The following is a 21,468-nucleotide window of genomic DNA, read 5'->3' on the forward strand; positions in this document are numbered from 1 at the left end:
CCATGGTCATGTGATCAAACTTTGGGTGCTTGGCAACTGATTCATATTTATGATGGTTGCAGCGTCCCTGGGTCATTTGATCACCTTTTGCAATTTTCTGACAAGCATAGTCAATGGGGAAGCCAGATTCATTTAGCAACCCCGTTACTAACTTAACAACTGCAATGATTCACGTAAGAACTGTGACAAGAAAAAGCTGTAAAACAAGGCAAAATTCACTTTAACAGCTTAGCAACAGAAATTTTGGGCTCAATTGTGGTCGTAAATCAAGGACTGCTTGTATTTTTAATGAATATTGGAACATAATTTTACTATTTTATTTTTTGTATTGTGTTCCTGAATTATCATAAGGGTACTAAGTCTTTATGTGATCATTAGGCTCGTATACAGCATATCCTTTTTTAATGTCAGAATTGCTTACATTATATTAAGGTGCAGCTTAGAGGAAAGAATGAACAATGTTGTTTATGCAGATTTATTTCAAATGAGCAGATGTATCTAGGTTTTCCTCATTAGCACTACACCATCATCATAGTTGCTCATATATGCATTTAAATACATTGCTGTTTTAAAGGTTTTGGTTCAAGTAGCATGGATTATGGCATGGTAGGAGGGAAAGAAACTGGAACAGAATCTCGCTTTAAACAGTGGACTTCTATGATGGATGGCTTGCCACCTGTAGCTTCCCAAGATGCCAGTATGCACAAAAATGGTGAGAAATTAGATTGTCAGAAATCCTTAGTGATACATTCAGAAAGAAACTTCTTTTTGCCAGTGAAATACCTGTTAGAATAACCTGAACATACTATGATAATGTGCTTTGAGTCCAGTAGCTTTTGTTTAAACTAGATCTGATTTTTAATAGATCAAACTTCCAAGGATAAATTTATTTATTAATTTATTAAATGTATATTCCACCCATCTTGCCATCAAGCAACTCTAGACAGTATTAAAATATACTTGTAGCATTCAATTCTACTTTCTACTTGTACGGCCTGCTTTGAATGAATTTATTCCAGCTTTCATATGTATCCATGGCACAAGTCAGCTACATTTCAATGCACTGAATTACATAATAGCACTGGTAACAATATGATAACAGCCTCTGCTACCAGCCTGATCATTATCTATCAGAACATATTTTTCTTCTGTTTTCCAGGGACAATTGTGCCCCCTGGAAAAGCCCGAGGGGGATCTCCCTATAACCAATTTGATATAGTTCCTGGCGACCCACTGGGCAGCCATACAGGTCCTGCTGGTGATAGTTGGCTACCAGCCAAATCCCCACCAACCAGTAAAATTGGAAGCAAATCCAGCAATGCCAGCTGGCCACCAGGTAATTTCAGTGTGCTCTATGAATGAGTAGATGGAAAAGGAATGATATCCTTGTTTATATGTTAACTTATTTGTACAGTTTTGACTGTTGAGCAAACACTGTTTTTTGATTCCAAGTCTTCCACTATTTGACCATCTGAGTTTGTATAAAATTGTTTAAAGTTATGAATAAGCTTTTGTATATTCAAGTTCAAATAATTGTTTACCACAGTTTACCAAATTATTTAGTATTATCCCATGATACTTAGTTACAAGTTAGCTGAAGCTGCTGATTTGAATACAAAAAATAAGCTGACATAAATCTTGAGGCCAGACAAGTCATCATATAGGAGAACAAAGTTTACTAATCTTAATTGCAAAGGACCCAATTGTTTCTTAATGGGGCTAAAATTGTCTTCCTGTATCAGAGTTTAGTTTTTCTTTTCATCTGCATTATCTTTTCTATGACATACTCCTTGATTCATATCTCTGTTACTGATTTCTTCCCACTAAGTATTTGTGCAGTTTATCAAATATACCATAATATACGTTAACTACTCTCTTTTGAACAATGTTATATACAAAACACAGAAAAAAATATGAGGCCTAATATATCAAAAATTGAGAGCTTTAAGAGCCAATTTGGTGTAGTAGTGAAGGTGTTGGCCTTGCTCCTGCCCTTCCCCCTGTGGCTGCAGCTGCTGCTCTTCTGGGGCGCCTGAGCCAGCCAGGCACTCCAGACCGTGGATCCTCATCAGAGCCGCAGGCTGGAGTTGTGCAAGTAGCCCGCTCAGGTGGGGAGGGAAGAAAGCCCGTCCTTGCTGCTGCCGCCCCTGGCAGCTGTCACTGCCGCTTCTGGCTGATGTGGGAGTGGCTGCAGGGGCCGGCCGGCTGCTCCCCCTTCCCCTTGTGGCTGCCACTACTTTTCTGAGGTGCCCGAGCCAGCTAGGCACTTCGGACCGCAGATGAGCCACGGGCTGGAGGGCTGGGGCCATGCAAGAAGCCCGCTCAGGCAGGGAGGGAGGGAAGACCTGACCACAGCTCTACTCTAAGTAGCGATGGCCGGGAACCCCTCTGTGTCTTTTGGCACGCGCGGCCGTTGCTCTTCCTGTTGCTGGTTTTTGCGTGTGCATGCGCGCCAGGAACCAGTTCACCAGCTCTAGGAAGAAGGAAATATTAAACTATTCCCAAAAATGTTTCCCAAACTACAAGAACATGTCCTTCTCGTCACCAGGAGTCAAAGATGATATTTGATGGATCATAATATAACAATATTGGAGTATCATCACCAACAGTCAGCTCCATACATTCCTATGGGTAGTTTATTCCTAAGGCTTTTTGAGTCATAAATAACATGTAATTTTGGGGATACCTGATTGAATTAAATAATGGTGTTAACTACATCATATTATGCATATACACAAACCCCTCTTGAATAATTCAATATTTATTTAGGATGTTCAGTTCAGTAATTCTGGAAGGAAGGGAGAAAATACCTTGGTGAGATTTTGTGGCATAATTGTGTCATCACATTTGTAATCAATTTTTTTTTTAAATAATATATTTTATCTGTACTAATGCAGATATTTTTCAAACATAGTATTTTGAGATAGATACATAATTATGCTCATTGCAGAATACAGAGTCTTATTGAAACAACATCATAAACACATTATTTTAAACCGTAGTGTTTATTGTTTTGTTTCAGAATTTCAGCCAGGAGTGCCGTGGAAAGGTATTCCAAACATTGATCCTGAATCTGACCCTTATGTGACCCCAGGAAGTGTGCTGGGAGGTACAGTCACAGCCCCCATTGTAGATACGGATCACCAACTTCTGCGGGATAACAGCACAGGTTTGCAGGATTGTAATACCTATTTTATAGTTGCCAGGATTGGAGCCATGCACAATACAGATAGTCCTCGACTTACAACAGTTCATTTAGTGACCGTTCAAAGTTAACAACAGTACTGAAAAAGGTGATTTATGACTGTTTTCACACTTTCACAAATGTCTTATTTAATAACAGAAATTTTGGGATTGATTGTGATCGTAAGTCGAGGACAACCTGTACAAGTAATAACCTATTTGTTAGTTGACTAATTATGGGAAGAAGAGATTTATTTACTGAGAAGAAAGGTTTATTTGATTTATATCCACCCTTTACTTATCCCATTCAAGGTGGTATATATAGTGCTAATTTCTCCTATTTTTCCCACAGTAAGAATCCTATAAGATGGGTTGGTCTGAATGAGTGGCCCAAAGATTTCTGATGCTTTAACTTTTCTCTCTAAGTGCTTATTCTTCACTGCAGCTCCCCCTCCCCTTGTGTCTTATGTGACTAGTTTTAAAATATGTTGCAATGGGAGGAAAGGGGGGGGGAGGCTTGTCTGGGAGTTTGACATGTTGGCATAAGTGAAAAATTGCCATGCAAGATAGTACAAACTGGAAATTTTGTTTTCTCTCTTAACTTATAAAATATAAATTCTGAGATTTGAAAGCTCCTATGATTCTAATTAGTAAGGCATATACACACCTGCAAACAATTTTAACCTGTTATATTCAGTGTCATTTATAGAAAGGTTTTTTAAAATTTGAAGATCACTGAGTTTTCCTCTCCTTTCCTTTCCTTCCACAGGGTCTAATTCTTCCCTCAACACCTCGCTGCCTTCACCTGGTGCCTGGCCCTACAGTGCCTCTGACAATTCTTTCACAAATGTTCATAGCACTTCAGGTATGTGCCTTTATATTTTCAACCCAAGTAAGGGAATAAAAGAGAAGTGAATCTCTATCTATCTATCTATCTATCTATCTATCTATCTATCTATCACAATAAAAATACAAAATTACGATTAAAAGATGGGAGGGGAGGGAACAAAACGTCCAAGGGGGAAGCTGAGATCTACTATTAGTCCATCATTTATCTCCAACATGATTTAATGGGCTGTCCTATAAAACAAAAGAATAATTGTTTGCTTAAGGGTAATGTAATTAATTGATAGAATGTAATAATGAAGCTAGTAACAAAATAAAGACATTTAAGGAGTATCAACAATGAATACCTTGTACTTAACCGAAGCAGAAACTTCATCACATCCCTTTAGCAAATTTTGGAAGTTGGAAAAAAAGTGTAGCCTGGAATAATGTACATGTTGGAGGATTGGTGTTCTTTTTTGTGGGAAACTCTGTCAAGTATAAAGAAATACCGCATATGTAATGTCTATTTTCTTCAAATCTTTGACCACTCCCTCCAAAAAGCATGAAGTAGTTGTCGGAGAGTCGGGGACCATCTTGTTATGGAAGAAAATCATGAAGTAGCCAGAGACTTGCCTTTATTTTTTTCTTAGCCAAATGTAGAGTGATGAAAGATGACCCAGATGTGTTGCTTCAGATTTTTTTTAAAAAAACCAAGCATTTTAAATAGTCTGACAAAAACAAAACTTAGTTTGTGGTGTATTTATTAATGACTTACTGTATTTTTTGGAGTATAAGACGCACCTTTTTCCCTCAAAAAAGAGGCTGAAAATCTGGGTGCGTCTTATACACCGAATACAGCATTTTTGGCCTCCCGAAACCTCACCCCCTTCACCAAAATGGCAGTGCAAAGCCTGTAGAAGGCTTTCAGAGAGCACCTGGGGGCTGGAGAAGGCAGAAATGAGTGAAAAATGGGGTGTTTTTTGCTCAATTTTGCCCTCCCCCAGCCCCCAGGAGTACTCTATAAGCCGCCTAAAGGCTATGCATGCAATTTTTTGACAAAAAAGGGCCTGTTTGGTAAACAAATGGGCCGTTTTTTGCTTGTTTTGGGGGGCACCCCCCAGGAGTATTCTGCAAACCCCCTAAAGGCTATTTGTGCCCCTTTTGGGCGGGAAAACGGGCTGGTTTTGGGAGGTTTGCAGAGTGCAAAAACTTTTTTTAAAATTTGCCTCTTCAAAACCTTGGTGTGTCTTATACTCCAGTGCGTCTTATACTCTGAAAAATACAGTAATTATCACCTTTTCCTTTTATCCGTTTCAGCAAAATTCAATGATTACAAATCAACATGGTCCCCAGATCCCATAGGACCTAATCCCGCTCATCTCTCTACCAAGTTATGGAAAAACCATATTTCCTCAAGAAACACTACAGGGCTGCCACGCCCACCTCCTGGTCTGAGTAATCCGAAAACATCCTCTCCTTGGAGCAGCACAGTGCCCCGCTCACTCAGGGGGTGGGGTGCGCAGGATTCAAGGCTTGCCTCTGGTGAATACTTTTTTTAGAATTATTACAAGCCAAAGAAGGGTGTATTAATAGATCAGCAAAGAAATTTTTAAGTTGGTTCAATGCAAAACTATCTAATCTATAAAAAGTCAATTGAAACTTTATTGCGAAAATAGAATGAGAAAAAGTCATGACAATTCTAGAAATATTGATGATGTAAGAAATAAGTATATGTGTGTGTTTTTGAAGTAATCTGTGCAATCACGCATATGAGTTTTGAAAGCATGCAAACAAAGTTATTTTGAATACACACAGGTGCAAATAAAATTTTTGGTGGAAGCTCACCATCAGCATTTAGTATTTTTATTTAAAAAACTGCTGACAAGAACTTTTCCTTATCTTCTGTAATGATGGAAGCAAATGGATAATACCCAATACCCAGGAAACACGTTCCCACCTCCCGGGTCAGAGCCCAGCCTTTGCTTGAGCCACTAGAAATAGTACACTACTTTCTGATATTGGATGTTAATATTTATTTTAGTTTAATCTAATTACAGCCCTACTCTTTTTGGGGACTGATTAAATGTTCTTGTTCTTTTGCAGTAAGATAGAAGTACAGAAAACTTGTTTCCATACCTTTTGTGTAATGCTCTTGTGTGTCTAACGAAGCTTCCACTTTCCTTTCCACTGCAGATATTGTGCATTGCTCTTGGCTTTAGCATCAATAGCTGCTGCAGTGATTTATTAAGAACAGGTCAGCAAGAAAGGATTGAGGAACCTTTGTTCATTAACTATTGGGTCTTTGAGGTGGGCTTGCCACCCAAAAAAGAAAGAAAGAAAAACCCTTTCAGCTAGTAGTAAAATGTTGTTAATATTGATCTGATTGCTAAATTGCCTGCAGGTGATCACTTGGAACAGTTGCAGATAAATAACCAGTCTTTCTAGTTTAACTATGTTGGCAAGTTAAATAGTTCCTATAAATATTAATATTTATTTTGTTTCCAAATTATAAATTAAGATGAATACAAATGCTTACTGTTTTAATAATTTTGCAGCCTCTACTTGGAGTGATGGTGGTTCTGTACGTCCCAGCTACTGGCTGGTTCTTCACAATCTCACTCCGCAGGTATTTCTACTTTCATCTCCCTTTTTCTTACTAAATCTGGTACAATATTGTATTGTGTTTTTTAAAAGGCCATAGCCCTGTACTATGTGACAATACTTAAAAACTGAAGAAATTGTTCGTAAGTGTCAGATTCATCACTGTTATTTCCAGTTCTGCACCCAGTCATAACTGCCAGTTTCTTCCCTCTTTTTTCCTTAGTGAGATTATAGAATATTTCTAGTACAGCTGCCAAAATGTTTTTGAACTTCTGTTAGAATAACTGCCTGTATATGCCTGATTTTAATTCTTTATTATAACTTTATCTTAGGTAATTCCAACCAATCACAATTATGCAGATTCCTTCCTTGTATGCATTTAAGGGTCCATGAACTGCCACTCAGTGTGAAAGACTGCTTAAGACTGGCTTAAATTAGGTCTTGTCACATGATAACAATGCAGGCACTTGATGGCTGGCTTGCGATTACGATGGCACAGCGAGCCACATTCACACAATTTCCAACATTTCCTGCCAGCTTCCTACAAGCAAAGTCAGTGGCAGGAAGCCACTCCTTTTCTTCTGCTTTTTTGCCCACCCACATCATAGTGCCTATCCATGGTACTGACCACCATGGTTTAGCACCCACCTGCACACCATGGTATCTGCCTAGAGCAAATGCACTCCTGCCCACCTGAAGCTCTTATTGGTTAGCTTACTTGCCTGGTACTCCTGCCTCTTTGTGCTTAATAGCCCACACAATCCTGGGACTATGAGAGCAACGAGGACTGCCCTTGCTAAGCAATGCAGTCATGTGACATCGTGCTTTATAGCCACATTGCTTAGTGACAGAAATTCAGGTCCTAGTTGCTGTTGTAACTCAAGGACTACCTGTACAATATGCTGCCTGATTGTTCTTTGTTCTATATATTACTTCTAGTATGTTTAAAGAAGAAAAAAACCTCAGTCTCTTTATTTTGCTATTCTTTTTAAGATTGATGGGTCAACTTTAAGGACCATCTGCATGCAGCATGGTCCATTGCTGACATTCCATCTCAACCTGACCCAAGGCACCGCCCTTATCCGGTACAGCACCAAGCAGGAGGCAGCTAAGGCCCAGACTGCACTGCACATGTGAGTTTTGCAACAATCTACAAACATTCATTGTCACTATATAACATTCCTGGCTCATTGTTTCATCTATGCAATCTTCAGATAGGACTGACAATTGCAGAAGAGTTTCTTGGAATAGAGATGGCCCTAGTATGCTGTGCATACTTGAATAGAACTTGCTTTTAACAGCGTGTGTAGACCTGAGAAATGGGTGAAAACCACTAACATGTTAATATTTAGCTTCCTTCTTGATAGAGTTTATCATTGTACAAATGCATTCATCCTTAAGATCCCCAATTTAAAATTTGGGAAATTAGCAAGGCTGAGATTGTAATTGCCATTCATATAGATGTTTTATTTGAATTAATTGCAAATCAAAATTAATGTTCTAGGTTTTCCCAGATAGGATGATATATTGCTCTTCTCACCACAATTGCAGTTTTAGAAATCCCATAGAATGTTCAAAAGTCACTTAGAATTATGAATTGGGATTTGTAATATTACTTTATTCATAAATGGTTAGTGTTATAGAATCAAAACAGCCTTACTTTTTATAGAATAAAAATAGCCTTACTTTTAAATGGTTGTCATAAGGCTGTCAAGAGCAACAAGTACCCATGATTTTACTAATTTTCTTAATGCTGTATAGTTGAAACATTTGGAACTTTCTCTATGATTGAAAATTGTTTATCTGGGAAGTGATAAACCCTTATTTAAGCAATATTATGGCATGGAAAATTGGTTGGAAATTTTCCTTCCTCATTAATATAATGAAACATTGTTTGGCAGTAGATTCAAAACAACTAAAGGAGGTATATCACACTTTCTAATTAAGTTATAACTTTGCTATTGCACGATTTAGTGATAGTCACTGGCTTAGATGGTATAAGTAGAGAATTATCTAATTTAATGAGCAGAAACATACTTTTTCTGAATAAGGTACTGCGCCTAGTTGAACAAGGAATATTGTATCTTGCTTATGGACTTAAAGGAATCTTACTAGTTACTTTAGAAAAAAGATATTGAACTAGATATAGTTTGGTGTAGTTAAATAAAACTATTTTAATACAATATTTTGAAAAGAAGTAGGGAGCTATTTTGTTCTCTGACGGAACTACTCTGAACTGTACACAAAGTCCATTTAATGACCTTCTAGTAGTTGATAATTACTGAAAAAGCAAACAAATCTTTCTGTTAATGATGTAAGTCTTTTAAAAGGCTGAAATAGCATTCTCTATACTAGTTTTGAAATATTTTAGTCACATTTTAATTATACTAAACTAGTTTGAAATTAACAGAAATCCCCAAAGAAAGATAGTGGATGGATGGATAGATTAGATGATAGATAGATAGATAGATAGATAGATAGATGATAGATAGATGATAGATGATAGATAGATAGATAGATAGATAGATAGATAGATAGATAGATAGATAGATAGATAGATGATAGATAGATAGATAGATAGATAGATAGATGATAGATAGATAGATAGATAGATAGATAGATGATAGATAGATAGATAGATAGATAGATAAGATAGATGATTGATAGATAGATAGATAGATAGAAGATAGATAGATGATAGATAGATAGATAGATAGATAGATAGATAGATAGATAGATAGATAGATAGATAGATAGATAGATAGATAGATGATAGATAGATAGAAGAAACTGTACTTGTACAGAGAAAAATTAAGAAGTCATAATACGGGGGTTCTTGGTGCTCTTTGAGCTTGGTTGTTTTCTTGCAGGTGTTTCATTACCCAAACTAGGTAACATCATCAGTGCTAGTAAAGAGTAGGGTTTGCTCTCAGTTTATATTCTAGTGGCTTTCCCAGTCACTGTTGGTGGGGTGGTCTTAGATATTCTTTGGTTGGGCTGCTTATTGTCAAGTTATAGAAAAGACTAAAGATCAAAACACCTCCCCACCAGCAATCAGCACCCAAATGAGCATAGAGTAACTCCAAGAATAATATCAGATCAACAATCAAGTAACCAATACCCCAAACAAGGAACTGCCAAACAAGCCAACAGTAAACAGCCCAGCCAAAGAACCTCTAAGACCTCTCTCACCAACACTGTCATTTCAACCTTGAGCTACAAATAATTCTCCTTTATTGGAGCCGTAATACACATGCGGAGATTGACTATCCCACTTCGTCTTTACTTCCTCTTTTACCATTTCGGATGTCAAGGGAAACTATTCCATTGACATCCCAACTAAAATCTCTAGTATTGTATCACTTTCCAGAGGACACTTTTATTTGCTGAAGTATCATTTTCTGGATGTAAGACCTGAAATAAAAAGCAAGCTAGAAGAGATTTTTTTACCAAAGCATAATGGTCTGTGTCAGAGGTTCCCCAATCTTCTCACCTCTAAATAGCTTAATGTTTCAGTATGTTTTTTTTGCAACACTTAATGGTTCCCAAATAATGTGCTGGTTACCGGGGGCACTGCAGTGCAGTGCAGAGCAAAACATTTAACAGAAACACCAAATGAAACTAATAGATATTAGGCTTAGTAGTAGCATGGTATCCAACTGATGTTGAATATTATGTTTTCATTGAATATTTAACATATCCTATTTCCTCTTCTAAGTCAATCAATTTTTATTATGGTCACAGACCAGTGTTACTAATAAAAGCATTAAAAACAATAATAATAAAAAAATAAAAAACAGACAAAATAATATATTACTATGAATTGTGGATTATAATCCAGTGGGAAGTTAGAATCTTCCTAATTTTGTATACAGTAGAACACAATTTAGCCACATTCAAAGAAGCTACTTCATATTGATGTGATAATAGCAGTTGTACATAAAAGATATATATATATATATATATATATATATATATATATATATATATATATATATATATATATATATATATATATATATATATATATATATATATATATATATATATATATATATATATATATATATATATATATATATATATATATATATATATATATATATATATATATATAATTATATTATATTATATTATATTATATAAAATACCCAGATTTCCTGGGTATTTTATTAGGTGAGTTCATTGCAGTGTCCCAAGATATACCATATTTTTCGGAGTATAAGACGCATCGGAGTATAAGACACACCAAAGTTTTGAAGAGGCAAATTTCAAAAAAGGTAGGTAGATAGAGGGATAGAGAGGGAGAGAAAGAGAGAGAAATACAGTAGGTAAGTAGGGAGAGAGAGAGTAGGTAGGTAGGTAGGTAGGTAGGTAGGTAGGTTGATAAAGGGATAGAGAGGGAGAGAAATACAGAAGATAGGGAGAGAGAGAGTGGGTAGGTAGAGGGATAGAGAGAGAGAAATACAGTAGATAGGTAGGGAGAGACAGAGTAGGTAGGTAGGTAGATAGAGGGGGAGAGAGAGAGAAATAGATAGGGAGAGAGAGAAATACAGTAGGTAGGTAGGGGGAGGGGGAGAGAGTAGGTAGGTAGGTAGATGTTTCCAGGTGTATTTATCCATGTGCTGGAGAAGGAAATCGCTGACAATCTGCAGCACCTAAGACTTTGTTTCTGCTGATCAATGTAATTCTCATCAATCAGTTAAAGAGCTTTCCAAAAGGGGGGAAAAAGTTTTTGCACTCTGCAAACCTCCCAAAAACAGCCTGTTTTTTGCGAAAACGGGCCCGTTTTTTATCAAATAAATTACATGCATAGCCTTATGGAGGCCTCTAGAGTGCTGCTGGGGGCTGGGGGGGTGGCAAAAAACGGGGCATTTTTTGCTCATTTTTGCCCTCTCCAGCCCCCAGGAGCTCTCTGAAAGCCTCCAGAAGGCTATACACGCCCATTTTGGTGAAGGGGTGGGCCTTCGGGGGCCCCAAAATGCTGCATTTGATGTATAAAGCGCACCCAGATTTTCAGCCTCTTTTTTTGAGGAAAAAAGGTGTGTCTTATACTCCGAAAAATACGGTACATTGGCATGCAGTTTGGAAACTGCAGGTCTGTGTAATTATTTTTCTTCTTTCTTTTTTAAAGAAAGGTTTTGAGAAAGGGATTAAAACAAAAATAAATAATGGAACTCCAACCATTCATATTGTTTATCACTATTGACTTAAATGGGAGTAAGTGTGTTATTTTGTTTTGTTTCAAGCAGTGTTCAATATTTTTAGACATTTGAACTCTTGTTTGTTTGTTACTCTTCACTCTACCATTTTGGCTTTTTTTTTTATAGGTGTGTTTTGGGAAACACTACCATCCTGGCTGAATTTGCAACAGACGAGGAAGTTAGTCGCTTTCTGGCACAAGCTCAGCCTCCTACTCCTGCAGCAAACCCCAGTGCACCCACAGCAGGCTGGCAGTCTCTTGAGGCAGGACAGAATCAGACAGATCCAGTTGGACCTGCTTTGAATCTTTTTGGTGGGTCAACAGGGCTTGGGCAGTGGAGCAACAGTGGTGGTGGCAGCAGTGGGGGTGACCTTGCTGGTGCTTCATTATGGGGCCCTCCAAATTATTCTTCAAGTTTATGGGGGGTTCAAAGTGTAGAAGATCCCCACAGAATGGGAAGCCCTGCTCCCTTACTACCTGGAGACCTTCTAGGCGGAGGGTCGGATTCAATCTGAACTTAAAACTTTCAACTCTGACCTCGTGACCTTTTTGGAACAGCAGCAGCACTAACGTGACCTTTTCTTTTTTTTCAACTTGCAATAAATACATTTTAAAAGGAAAAAAGAAAATGGAGAGAGAACAAAGGTGGGTCATTGACAGGACCGTCTGAGCACATAGTTGCCTCCCTTACAACTTCAGTTTTTTCGTTTGGAATATGAATCCAAAAAGAGAACATATCACTCTTGAAATACTTGAATCATGAACGCCAACTTAGAAAGACAATGTGAAGCAAGTACACATACCATTTAAAACTAAACACAAAAAATTTAAAAAAAAAATTAGTTTCTAGTTTTTCACTTTTTCATGTTATACGGAAGTTGTTGCTAAGAAACATATATACTGAAAAATAGCTTTTTAACTTTGTTTGCACTGGGTGTGTTTCCGTCCTTAGGTCTACTATGTTGGGGGTGGGGTTCAGAAGAATTGGGGTGGGTTGGGAGGGAAAGACTTGACGGAGCCTCACTTTAAAAAACAAAAAAGGAAAAAAAAACACTTTGTGATTGGCTGGTTGATATATACCAGTATGTTCTGGCACATGTAACTGCCTGTGTGTGTGTGTGTGTGTGTGTGTGTGTGTGTGTGTGTATCTGTGAGAATGTATGTCTGCATGGTTGTGTGTGTGTGTGTGTGCGCGCGCACATTTCTGTCTTGAAAAGCTGCATTGTTGTTGGTCAGCAACCTATCTGACTAGATTCTTAAACTGAATAATGATGGTGCCTGTTGCAAAAATCAAATTGATCTGTGTTTCAAATCTTATTAGTTGGTGGTATTTTAGCAGGGTATTAAGTGCACTACAACTTGTGTTCTGACCCTGTTATAAAGCAAAACACTGCCATATCCTAAGGATTTGGTGAGAGGGATGCCAATGTGTAATTTTAGGGTTTCTGGGAAGGGAGAGGGAAAGAGAGAATGTAGAATTTTGTTTTGCCTAGAAGTATATTTTTCTTTAATAAGAGTTATTGACGGAACCCAAGGTTATTTCTTATGAAACGGCTTTTCTTCTTCTGGGGACTTTCCAGAAGAAAGAAAGCATCACATTTGTTTGTGACAAAGACCTATACAATGGTTGAAGCTTCTGCAATCCTAAAGAATTCACTCCTGAAGCCTGTATGAAGATTCTTATCCATTCATGGAAAACCCACTAATAATTCAGGCCAAAGTATATTTTCTTGATCTACTGTTATGACAGAGTTACAATGTCAGTAGTTTGCTGGCCTGTCACCTATGGAAAGCACATGCAGCAACTTTTGTTCTCTCTTTCCCCCATTGTGTTACCTGTGCCAGGCCTAGGTGTATTACAGCACCAGATCATCACTGACAGAAACGTTTACTTAAGAATGTTCTTAAACCAGTGTGTACTTTGAGCATTTTTTTCTCTGTATTTTCCATGTATGTCATGCTTAGGGTTTGCTTAGGCGGACATATAACTGGCAAAGACTTCCTTTGTTTATAAAGTATTGCACCTTTATTATTTTTACTTTTCCCTGTACTGTTGCTTTTTATTGTCGGTATTTAAAGAAAGGTTGTTGTTGTTGTTTCTTTGTTTTAAAAAACAACCATTATAATAGTACTCCAGGCTATTGATAGGGGAGACCTATCATTTATTCAAAAGATAGCCAGTGTCTACACTGGGAACAGAATTGCTTATTGTGAAGACAGCTGTAGCAAATATTGCCTTTATAACAAAGGAGTTTTCAGGATGGATAGATTGGATAAAAACAAGTAGGGAACTCATTGCAAATATTCTTTAAAGTATTAGAACTTGGCTCTGGCTTTTCCCTAGATCTGCATTATACTAAATAAAATAAAAAAAGAAGTGCTGCAATATTCTGTACCAGCAAATACATTCATACTCCAGCACTTGGAAGTAGCAGATAATATTGTACAGTTTAGAAACAGAAGAATCTTTCTCCTTCAACAGTTTCATTGAACTATACAGTGGTGTCTGGTATATAAATAGAAGTGTGGATAAGCAAGTTTAAAACAAACTTTCTTGCATTTATATCAAAAGGGAGATTTGCAAATTAATTTGGAATGTGAATGACACAGAAAAGACGAAGGGAGTGCCCACGTTTATATTTGCCTGTTTCAGTATAATAATAAGTAGGTAAACATAAGCAGGTGTTATACACTTAAACTTTAAATCTGCATATGTGGATCTTCAGCATTTCCCCTTATTTTGCTTTTATTCTACCTTGTTTGTGTAAGCAAGATGATTTTTTGAATCCTGCCAGTTATGTTTTCATTATAGCCCATAAACATGCCTGTTCCTAAAGCAACAATATTCGTTGCTAGACAATTAGCTGTTAAAATCATGCAGGATAAATTAAAAGAAAAAGTTAGAAAAACATCAAGGTGCAGCAACTCATGGCCCCAAGCATTTTCCATTTGTGATATGACACACAAGCTGGCTTACTACTGTGTTGTCATTCTTTCTCAACCTGCCTTTTGTTCCCTTTATCTGCACTTTGGATTTGTTGAATTCATTATAATATTATGGTGAAAGCCAGGTGCTAGAGCCCCTCTTGTTTACAAGACATAATGAGGGAACTGAAAAAAAAATTAACAAATGAAAAGCTAAAATGTTCCTCCATCACAAGCTTAAAGGGAAAAAAATTAAACAGAAAAAGACCAAAAAGTGTGTGTGTGTGTGTGCATGCGCACATATGTGTCTATCTCATATATATATTCACACACACGCACACATACACACACACACTCATGTATGTATGTATGTATATCTCAATGAAGATTAACTCTGGGAGCATTTAACAGTGTTTTGAGTTTAACATTTATTTTCCTGCTTTATCTTTGCAAGCATTCTCAGGAATTCTAGGGTAGGAAGCCAGTTTTTGAAGATGGTTTATTTAATCTTTACTTCTAGATAGATGGCTGTTTCTTAAAATTTTACAAGTTCCTGGTCACACAGAAAATGCAAGGTTTTTTTTTCTTTAAGGAAAGCAAAAAATTGAAAAAGAAAACCTGACAAAGACAAATTCCAGTCTTCAAAACTGTGGATCAATTTTTAAGCTACAACTCAATTAGAGCAGAATTCTCACATGTAGCAACAAAAAATCATTGTATTCTTAAAAGTCCAGTTTGTGAGAAGATTTATACTTGCAGAGCTTAATTTCAAGTGGGACGGTATATGCCATTGAATAGAAGAGAAGATTGTGTATGAATGGATTATAATCATCTAGTTATTTCTCAAAGAACATAATCTTCTTCCAAGCACCTTTTTTTTAAAGAAAAAAGAAAAAAATTTAAATAAAAAAATGAAAATGTTACTTGCTTATGTAAGTAAGCCACAGATAACAGGAGATGCTGGGAATAAGGGTTAATGCTTCCTGAAATCTGTTTTCAAATTGACAGAATGCTTCAGAAATGCTGCATCTATATTATGTCCCAGCAGTGAAGCAATTTTAGCATGTGTGTGTTTTAAAAGAGGAGTGAGTGGCTGTAAGCTAATTCAGTGAAATGTGCATTGTAAAAAATTTGGCTTGCATGATTTTAATACTAATTTTGAAGTTTGCTTTTTAATTTCTCTGCCAGATTTGTGTAAATGATAGAAGTTTGGGATTTTGAAAGAGATAAATTAGCTGTTGTTGCCAGATACTGATAATTCCCATGATTTAGACCAGTGTTTCTCAAACTTGGCGACTTTAAGTCCTGTGGACTTAAAGTCGCCAAGTTTGAGAAACACTGATTTAGACTAAGTCTATTGCTGCCATGCTTAGAATGATTAGATTTTAGCTTCCAGTACAAACAGGAAGGGCTTAATTGGCTTGATGCTTTTAGATGGAATAAAATTACAAACCATTTTAGTGCCTTTGTAAAAACATCCATATATCCTACAAAAGGACAAATGCAGTCTGGTCACTCCCAAGGATATAAGTGACCCATTTTCTAAATTGAAATAATTATTCTGGGCATGCAGAGAAGAAGCCTCAAAGGCCTATCATTTTAAGAGTTATATGCACACACATGACGTGTATTCATGTGTTTTTATTGATTTAAGGCAATTTCATCTTTAAAAACTTCTTGTTTTGCAGTATTCTTCATATTCAAAAAACCTAGAATGTTTAATGAGAGTTCCTCCCCATTACTATTATTCAGATTTCATATGATTTTTAGAGGCAAATAATAAATAATTACAATGATGGTTTCTCAATATAGGGAAATAGTAAGGTGTACAGTAGTGTTTGGTCACATCAGTTGTTTCCTATAGCTATTGACTTGTTTCCCTCAAGTTCATATGTAAATGATGTCTCGACTGGAAAACAGTATGATTGGGCCTGTTGGGCAGTGTGTATGTATGTGTGCATGTGTTAATAAGCTATCTGAATACTTAATCAAGTTTTGATTTATTGTTGACAAATTCTTCAAGGACAATTAGCGAACAAATCTAAAATTTTTAGAATATCTTACAGAAATATTGACCGATCATTACTCAATAAATTCTAAGAGTAGACAAACAATTACATTACACAAAATATTTTTACCTCCAAGCTGTGCATATGAAAGCTGTCAAAATTTTAAAGGGTTGATAAAAAATATTAAAACCTTATCAGACTTCTACCTTTTAATATATAAAGTGTTTCAGGTCTGTTGTGGGGGAGTGGAAAGATGACAATAAATTAGTACTGAAAGCTGCATGCTCTGTCTGACCAGTGGAAGTGATCTATTTGGACACCAGAAGCACCTAACCGTAGGCAAAAAGGAAATTGTGACAGACAGGAAAAGACAGACAGTGAACAAGCAAGATTTTCAATTAATAGCTTAATATAAATTTTGCTACTTTCAAGGACTATGGAAACAACAATAATCAGGTAAAGTATTTTAAACTGTTTTGTAGGCCATGTTATTTTCATATCATTTGACAAAAACGAGTCCAAGAGCTACAACAGATTCTGACAGAATAGCTGGTCTGTACTTCATATTTTAAAGCAAAATATCACATTATTTTGATTTGCATAAAAATATCCCTTTTACCAGGAAAGCTCATACCACTTCTGTTTGATTTTGGAGCCATATAAACTAATAAATTAATCTACAAAGCTCACTTAAAGCAGATTTTAAATTCTTATAAGTCATGATATTTTTCCTTACTTTCTTTAAAATGTGCTTTTAAGTATGACTTATTTAGAATCTGGTTTGGATGAGTTAGATAGTAGGGTTTTTTTGTCTTGTCCTAAAGAGATTTTTTTAAATTCAGGATGTTTATTTTAGAACGTTCCTCAATATAGCATCAGAGGAAAATATACCATAACTCAGAAGAAAAAGCAGGCTTTCCCAATGCATCTGTACAGAATTGCTCTTGATTTTTTTAAATTGTTGATTCCTTTTGTCAAGGGATATCTGAAAGCAAGTTTCTCATCTACCACATATCCTCAATATAGCTACTAATCTTCTTCATAGCACCCTTAACAGAAATTAGTAACCCATTTATTGTTGTACGATTGGACACTTTCTTCAAATTTTATTTTTGAAGATTTTTTTTAAAAAAATAGGTAGATCTGCATATATAACAGAAGTTGATTCCTATTCAAGATTACATTTGTTTTTATTGCTACAATGGAAAGTGAAATGGTGTAATTGTGTCTTGCATATTTTAAACACTGAACATCCAAATAATTATACACTAGTATATTTTTATAATAAGGGCTGACAGAACCCCAGATAAGGTTCCATTTAGCTTAGTTATATTACTTGTTTATAAATATACAACAACAAAAACATTCTGTTCTTAGTATTAATTTACTCAAAATTAACTTTAAATGATACATTCTCAATTTAATGCACTCTCTCAGTAGCATGCATTGATTTTAATCATAGTTAATAAAGAAATTCCAAAAAGTCTTTGGAAAAGTCTTCGTCAAAAAATCTAGTTGTTTGTGACATTCTTCATACTAATGTCAGCCATTGTGTGGCTTGATAGTATGCTAAAATCTTGCTACGGACCTAATGTACAGAAGGAATTAGATCTGACTTTAAAGTTGTGAATCTTGTTACATTAGTTTCAGTGTGATTTTATTGTAGGTATGGTTAAATTTGTATTCAACTTTGTTTTACATCCTAACACTCTTGCATTAATTTATGTATTCCTGGACTATATTGCAGAATTTCCTACTGTACTATTTCATCTCAAAGCTTTAAACATTTTCAAAATGCAATAGCATTAAATCTGATCCCTATAATAGGGCTCTGCAGAGATCATGATGTATTTAGACATATACGTAGCATCTTCTAGGAACAATTCAAATCAAGCATGATTTTTCCCTGAATCGTGCCAGCTATAGAAAACTGCTCAATGAGCACAGGAAAAGACTTCACTGCTTTAAAGTCTTTCTGAGTATGTGTGCATCTGCCCTTCAAATCTGAATCTGCAGCTTTAATAATTTTTCATTTGTTGTGAACATGAATAGATCTAAAGAAAAAATGCAATATTGCTATAAATAAACCCGTATAAATGGGCTGAAGTGAACTTTGTGCTGAAGATGAGAACATTTCTAAAAAATACTGTTAAATACATACAAATAGTAACCAATTTAAATTCTTTCCCTTCTATGTATTAAAACCAAAACAATATTTTAGCTATATCTTATGATTGGCAGGCCGCCTAAAATGCTGCCAGTTACCAGAACAACATAAGTGTCCTTTCAATGTTCTCTTTAGGGGTGCTACATTCAAGGAAGAAGCTCATTTGATTTGCTTGGGTTTACCCAGTACTGTAGATTTACCTATACGCGGTCCCTAGCTACAGCAATATGAAATTCTTCAGTCAAAATAGCTGGAAAATGTTTAATAGGCACCATAACATAAGTAATCATAAATGCAAAAATTTCAAAATAATTGGCATTGAATTTGTGCAGTATAAGAGGTATCTGCAAACAAAATGGGCCATAGAAGGATCAAAGGAATCAACCTCAATTAAGAGCCAATTTTGTTTCATATAATTGATAATGATGACAGCGAGAGATACATATATGTGTATTATATTATTTTTAGCCATAGAGTTGGAATATTTTTACTTGAGTCTCACAGCCATTTATGTTAACATAAACCCATGCACTTCAAGCTATTGAAGCTAAAGCATTGTCCTAGGTGACGTGTGTGTGGGTGTGTGTATGTGTGTGGGTGTGTTTGGTTTTTTTAGATATATGGCTCTTGTGTGGAACAGAAGAAAGTAAAGGATATGGAAAGATGTTCCATGGATATAGAACAGGTGGGCAGTGTTGAGGGAAAGCAGTTTTTAAATGCTTAGTGCCTCATCTTAGGTATTAGTATATCAATCAATGCATTCAAATAACTGAATTGCTTATTTCTTACAATGTTTTGACCATAAAGAATAAATGGATTTTTCTGTTTTAAAAGAAAAATACAATTTTTAGCTGAGTCCTTCTTATAGATTGCTTAGCTTGTCGAATGCTTTTTTTCTTTTAATGTGGTTGTGAATATCAAGTGCTTTCCTTATCCCATCCAGATTTACTCACCCTCCCTTTTTATAAACATGCAGAGTGTTCTGTGGTTTGGGCCAGAGGGGACAGGGGAGAGAAAGGTAATAAAAAAGGAGTCAAGATAGAGCAGCCTTACTTTAGGGACTAGCCTTACAACAGAGCTTTATAGTGAGAGAGTGCTGTATTCCAAATTGTGTAAGCCAAAAAAAAATTTTTTTAATTATGCAAAAAGAGGTGTTAACTTCTTAAAGAAATATGAACCTTCTGAAGGTAGAATAGACTTTCACGAAATGATATATTGTGATGCTTCTTGCTGGGTCAGTAGGTTTGGGATCTGGGATATAAGCGCTTAACATTCCCTTGTGGGTTCTTCAGTTGTTTTTGTCTTTATTTTATTTTATTTTTAAAAAGCAGTAAGTTAAATGTGGTATCATTGAATGTGCCTTTTTGAAGATGTGACTGTCAGCTCAAGATGAACTCTTGAGCCTGACGGGGAGTGGTGGTCAGTTTGTTCTCTTTAAAGGTCAAATGAAAGATTCCAACCTGCGGGTACCTTTTAATGAAAAGTGTCTTTTGTTGCTGCATCATCCGCAGTCGAATATTGCAGATGTTTCCAGGTGCAGATGGGTTATAATTCACATAAATTGACATTATTTAGGCTAGCTCTCAGTTGGTGGTTGCATTTGTATTTGTATTATATATCATTACATTTGTGTATGTGGCTTGCTTTAATTTTTCTTTTAAAGCACTGGAATATTGAAACGCAGTGAAGTTTGAGATACATTTATGCATGTGGAGAAGAAGGTATTTTGTAGCTTTTTGCCAGTTACGTTGTAGGCACATTTTTGCCCTCTCTGTCAGTGTCTTGATGATGGAAAATAAAATCTACCCTATAATTTCTAGCACACTTAAATGTTGCCATTTAAAGGAACAGGGTATTACACAAGAAGAGATGTTTTTGAAATGGTGAGAAAGAAGTGTTGTGTGTTTTCTTTTTTTAAATAATTGTTTTCCTTGAAGCTGTTCTTAGTTAAACATGGGAATCTGCAGTGTCTCTTTTCATTTCATATATATTCCACCTCTTCTCTCCAGCTTAAAAGCATGGTGTAAAAATCATGAGCTGCTGTAGGCTCCGTTCCCTAGTGAAAGCTCCAGCAGGCTCTCTTCAGCTTCATTCAGGAAGACAAAGGGAGGAGAGATGCTGCAGCTTCCTTTGCTTCGCTCTCATTCCTCTCTAATGGCCTTGAAATGTATTATTATGCAAATGTGAATTTTGATACTAAACTTTAAGAAGAGGTTGTTTCTTTTTCAAACAAAAAGGTCCCATATGTGGTCAGCATTGCTTCTTTATCTTGTAAGTGAATTGTAAACTATGCATTCAATAAGAGATGGTTTGGGGGGGAAGAAAGAGAGCCCTGCTAAACTGTTGAAACAGTTTCTGTGTCCATGGAATTCCCACTTACCTATAGGAGAAAAAAAGTCTTAAGTTCACGGGAAGACTACTTTGATTGACAGGAAAATATTTTTTGTGTATTTAAAAACTATTCAGAAATAAATGATTTATGCCTGGTACACAGGACTATGCATTCTTGCCATGCAGTGTTACACCAGAGACAACAGCATGACATGAAAAGT

General features: G+C 36.1%; 1 protein-coding gene across 7 annotated transcripts in view; it reads left to right on the forward strand.

The window, feature by feature from the left end:
* Positions 1–21,468, forward strand: part of TNRC6B (trinucleotide repeat containing adaptor 6B) — a 142,941-nt gene that overhangs the window by 118,033 nt on the left and 3,440 nt on the right. For all 7 annotated transcript variants that reach the window (XM_081958127.1, XM_081958132.1, XM_081958129.1 and 4 more), the window contains 9 exons: positions 575–712; positions 1,160–1,336; positions 3,023–3,169; positions 3,953–4,048; positions 5,329–5,553; positions 6,567–6,637; positions 7,606–7,745; positions 11,943–16,018; positions 16,094–21,468. The exon at positions 16,094–21,468 is cut by the window's right edge and continues 3,440 nt beyond it. In XM_081958127.1, coding sequence (XP_081814253.1) covers positions 575–712; positions 1,160–1,336; positions 3,023–3,169; positions 3,953–4,048; positions 5,329–5,553; positions 6,567–6,637; positions 7,606–7,745; positions 11,943–12,330 — 1,382 coding nt within the window. In that variant the 3' untranslated portion in view covers positions 12,331–16,018; positions 16,094–21,468. The remainder of the gene's footprint in view (positions 1–574; positions 713–1,159; positions 1,337–3,022; positions 3,170–3,952; positions 4,049–5,328; positions 5,554–6,566; positions 6,638–7,605; positions 7,746–11,942; positions 16,019–16,093) is intronic.

This window comes from Natrix helvetica (genome assembly GCF_964273705.1).
Source record: "Natrix helvetica genome assembly, chromosome: 6".
Classification (NCBI taxonomy): Eukaryota; Metazoa; Chordata; class Lepidosauria; order Squamata; family Natricidae; genus Natrix; species Natrix helvetica.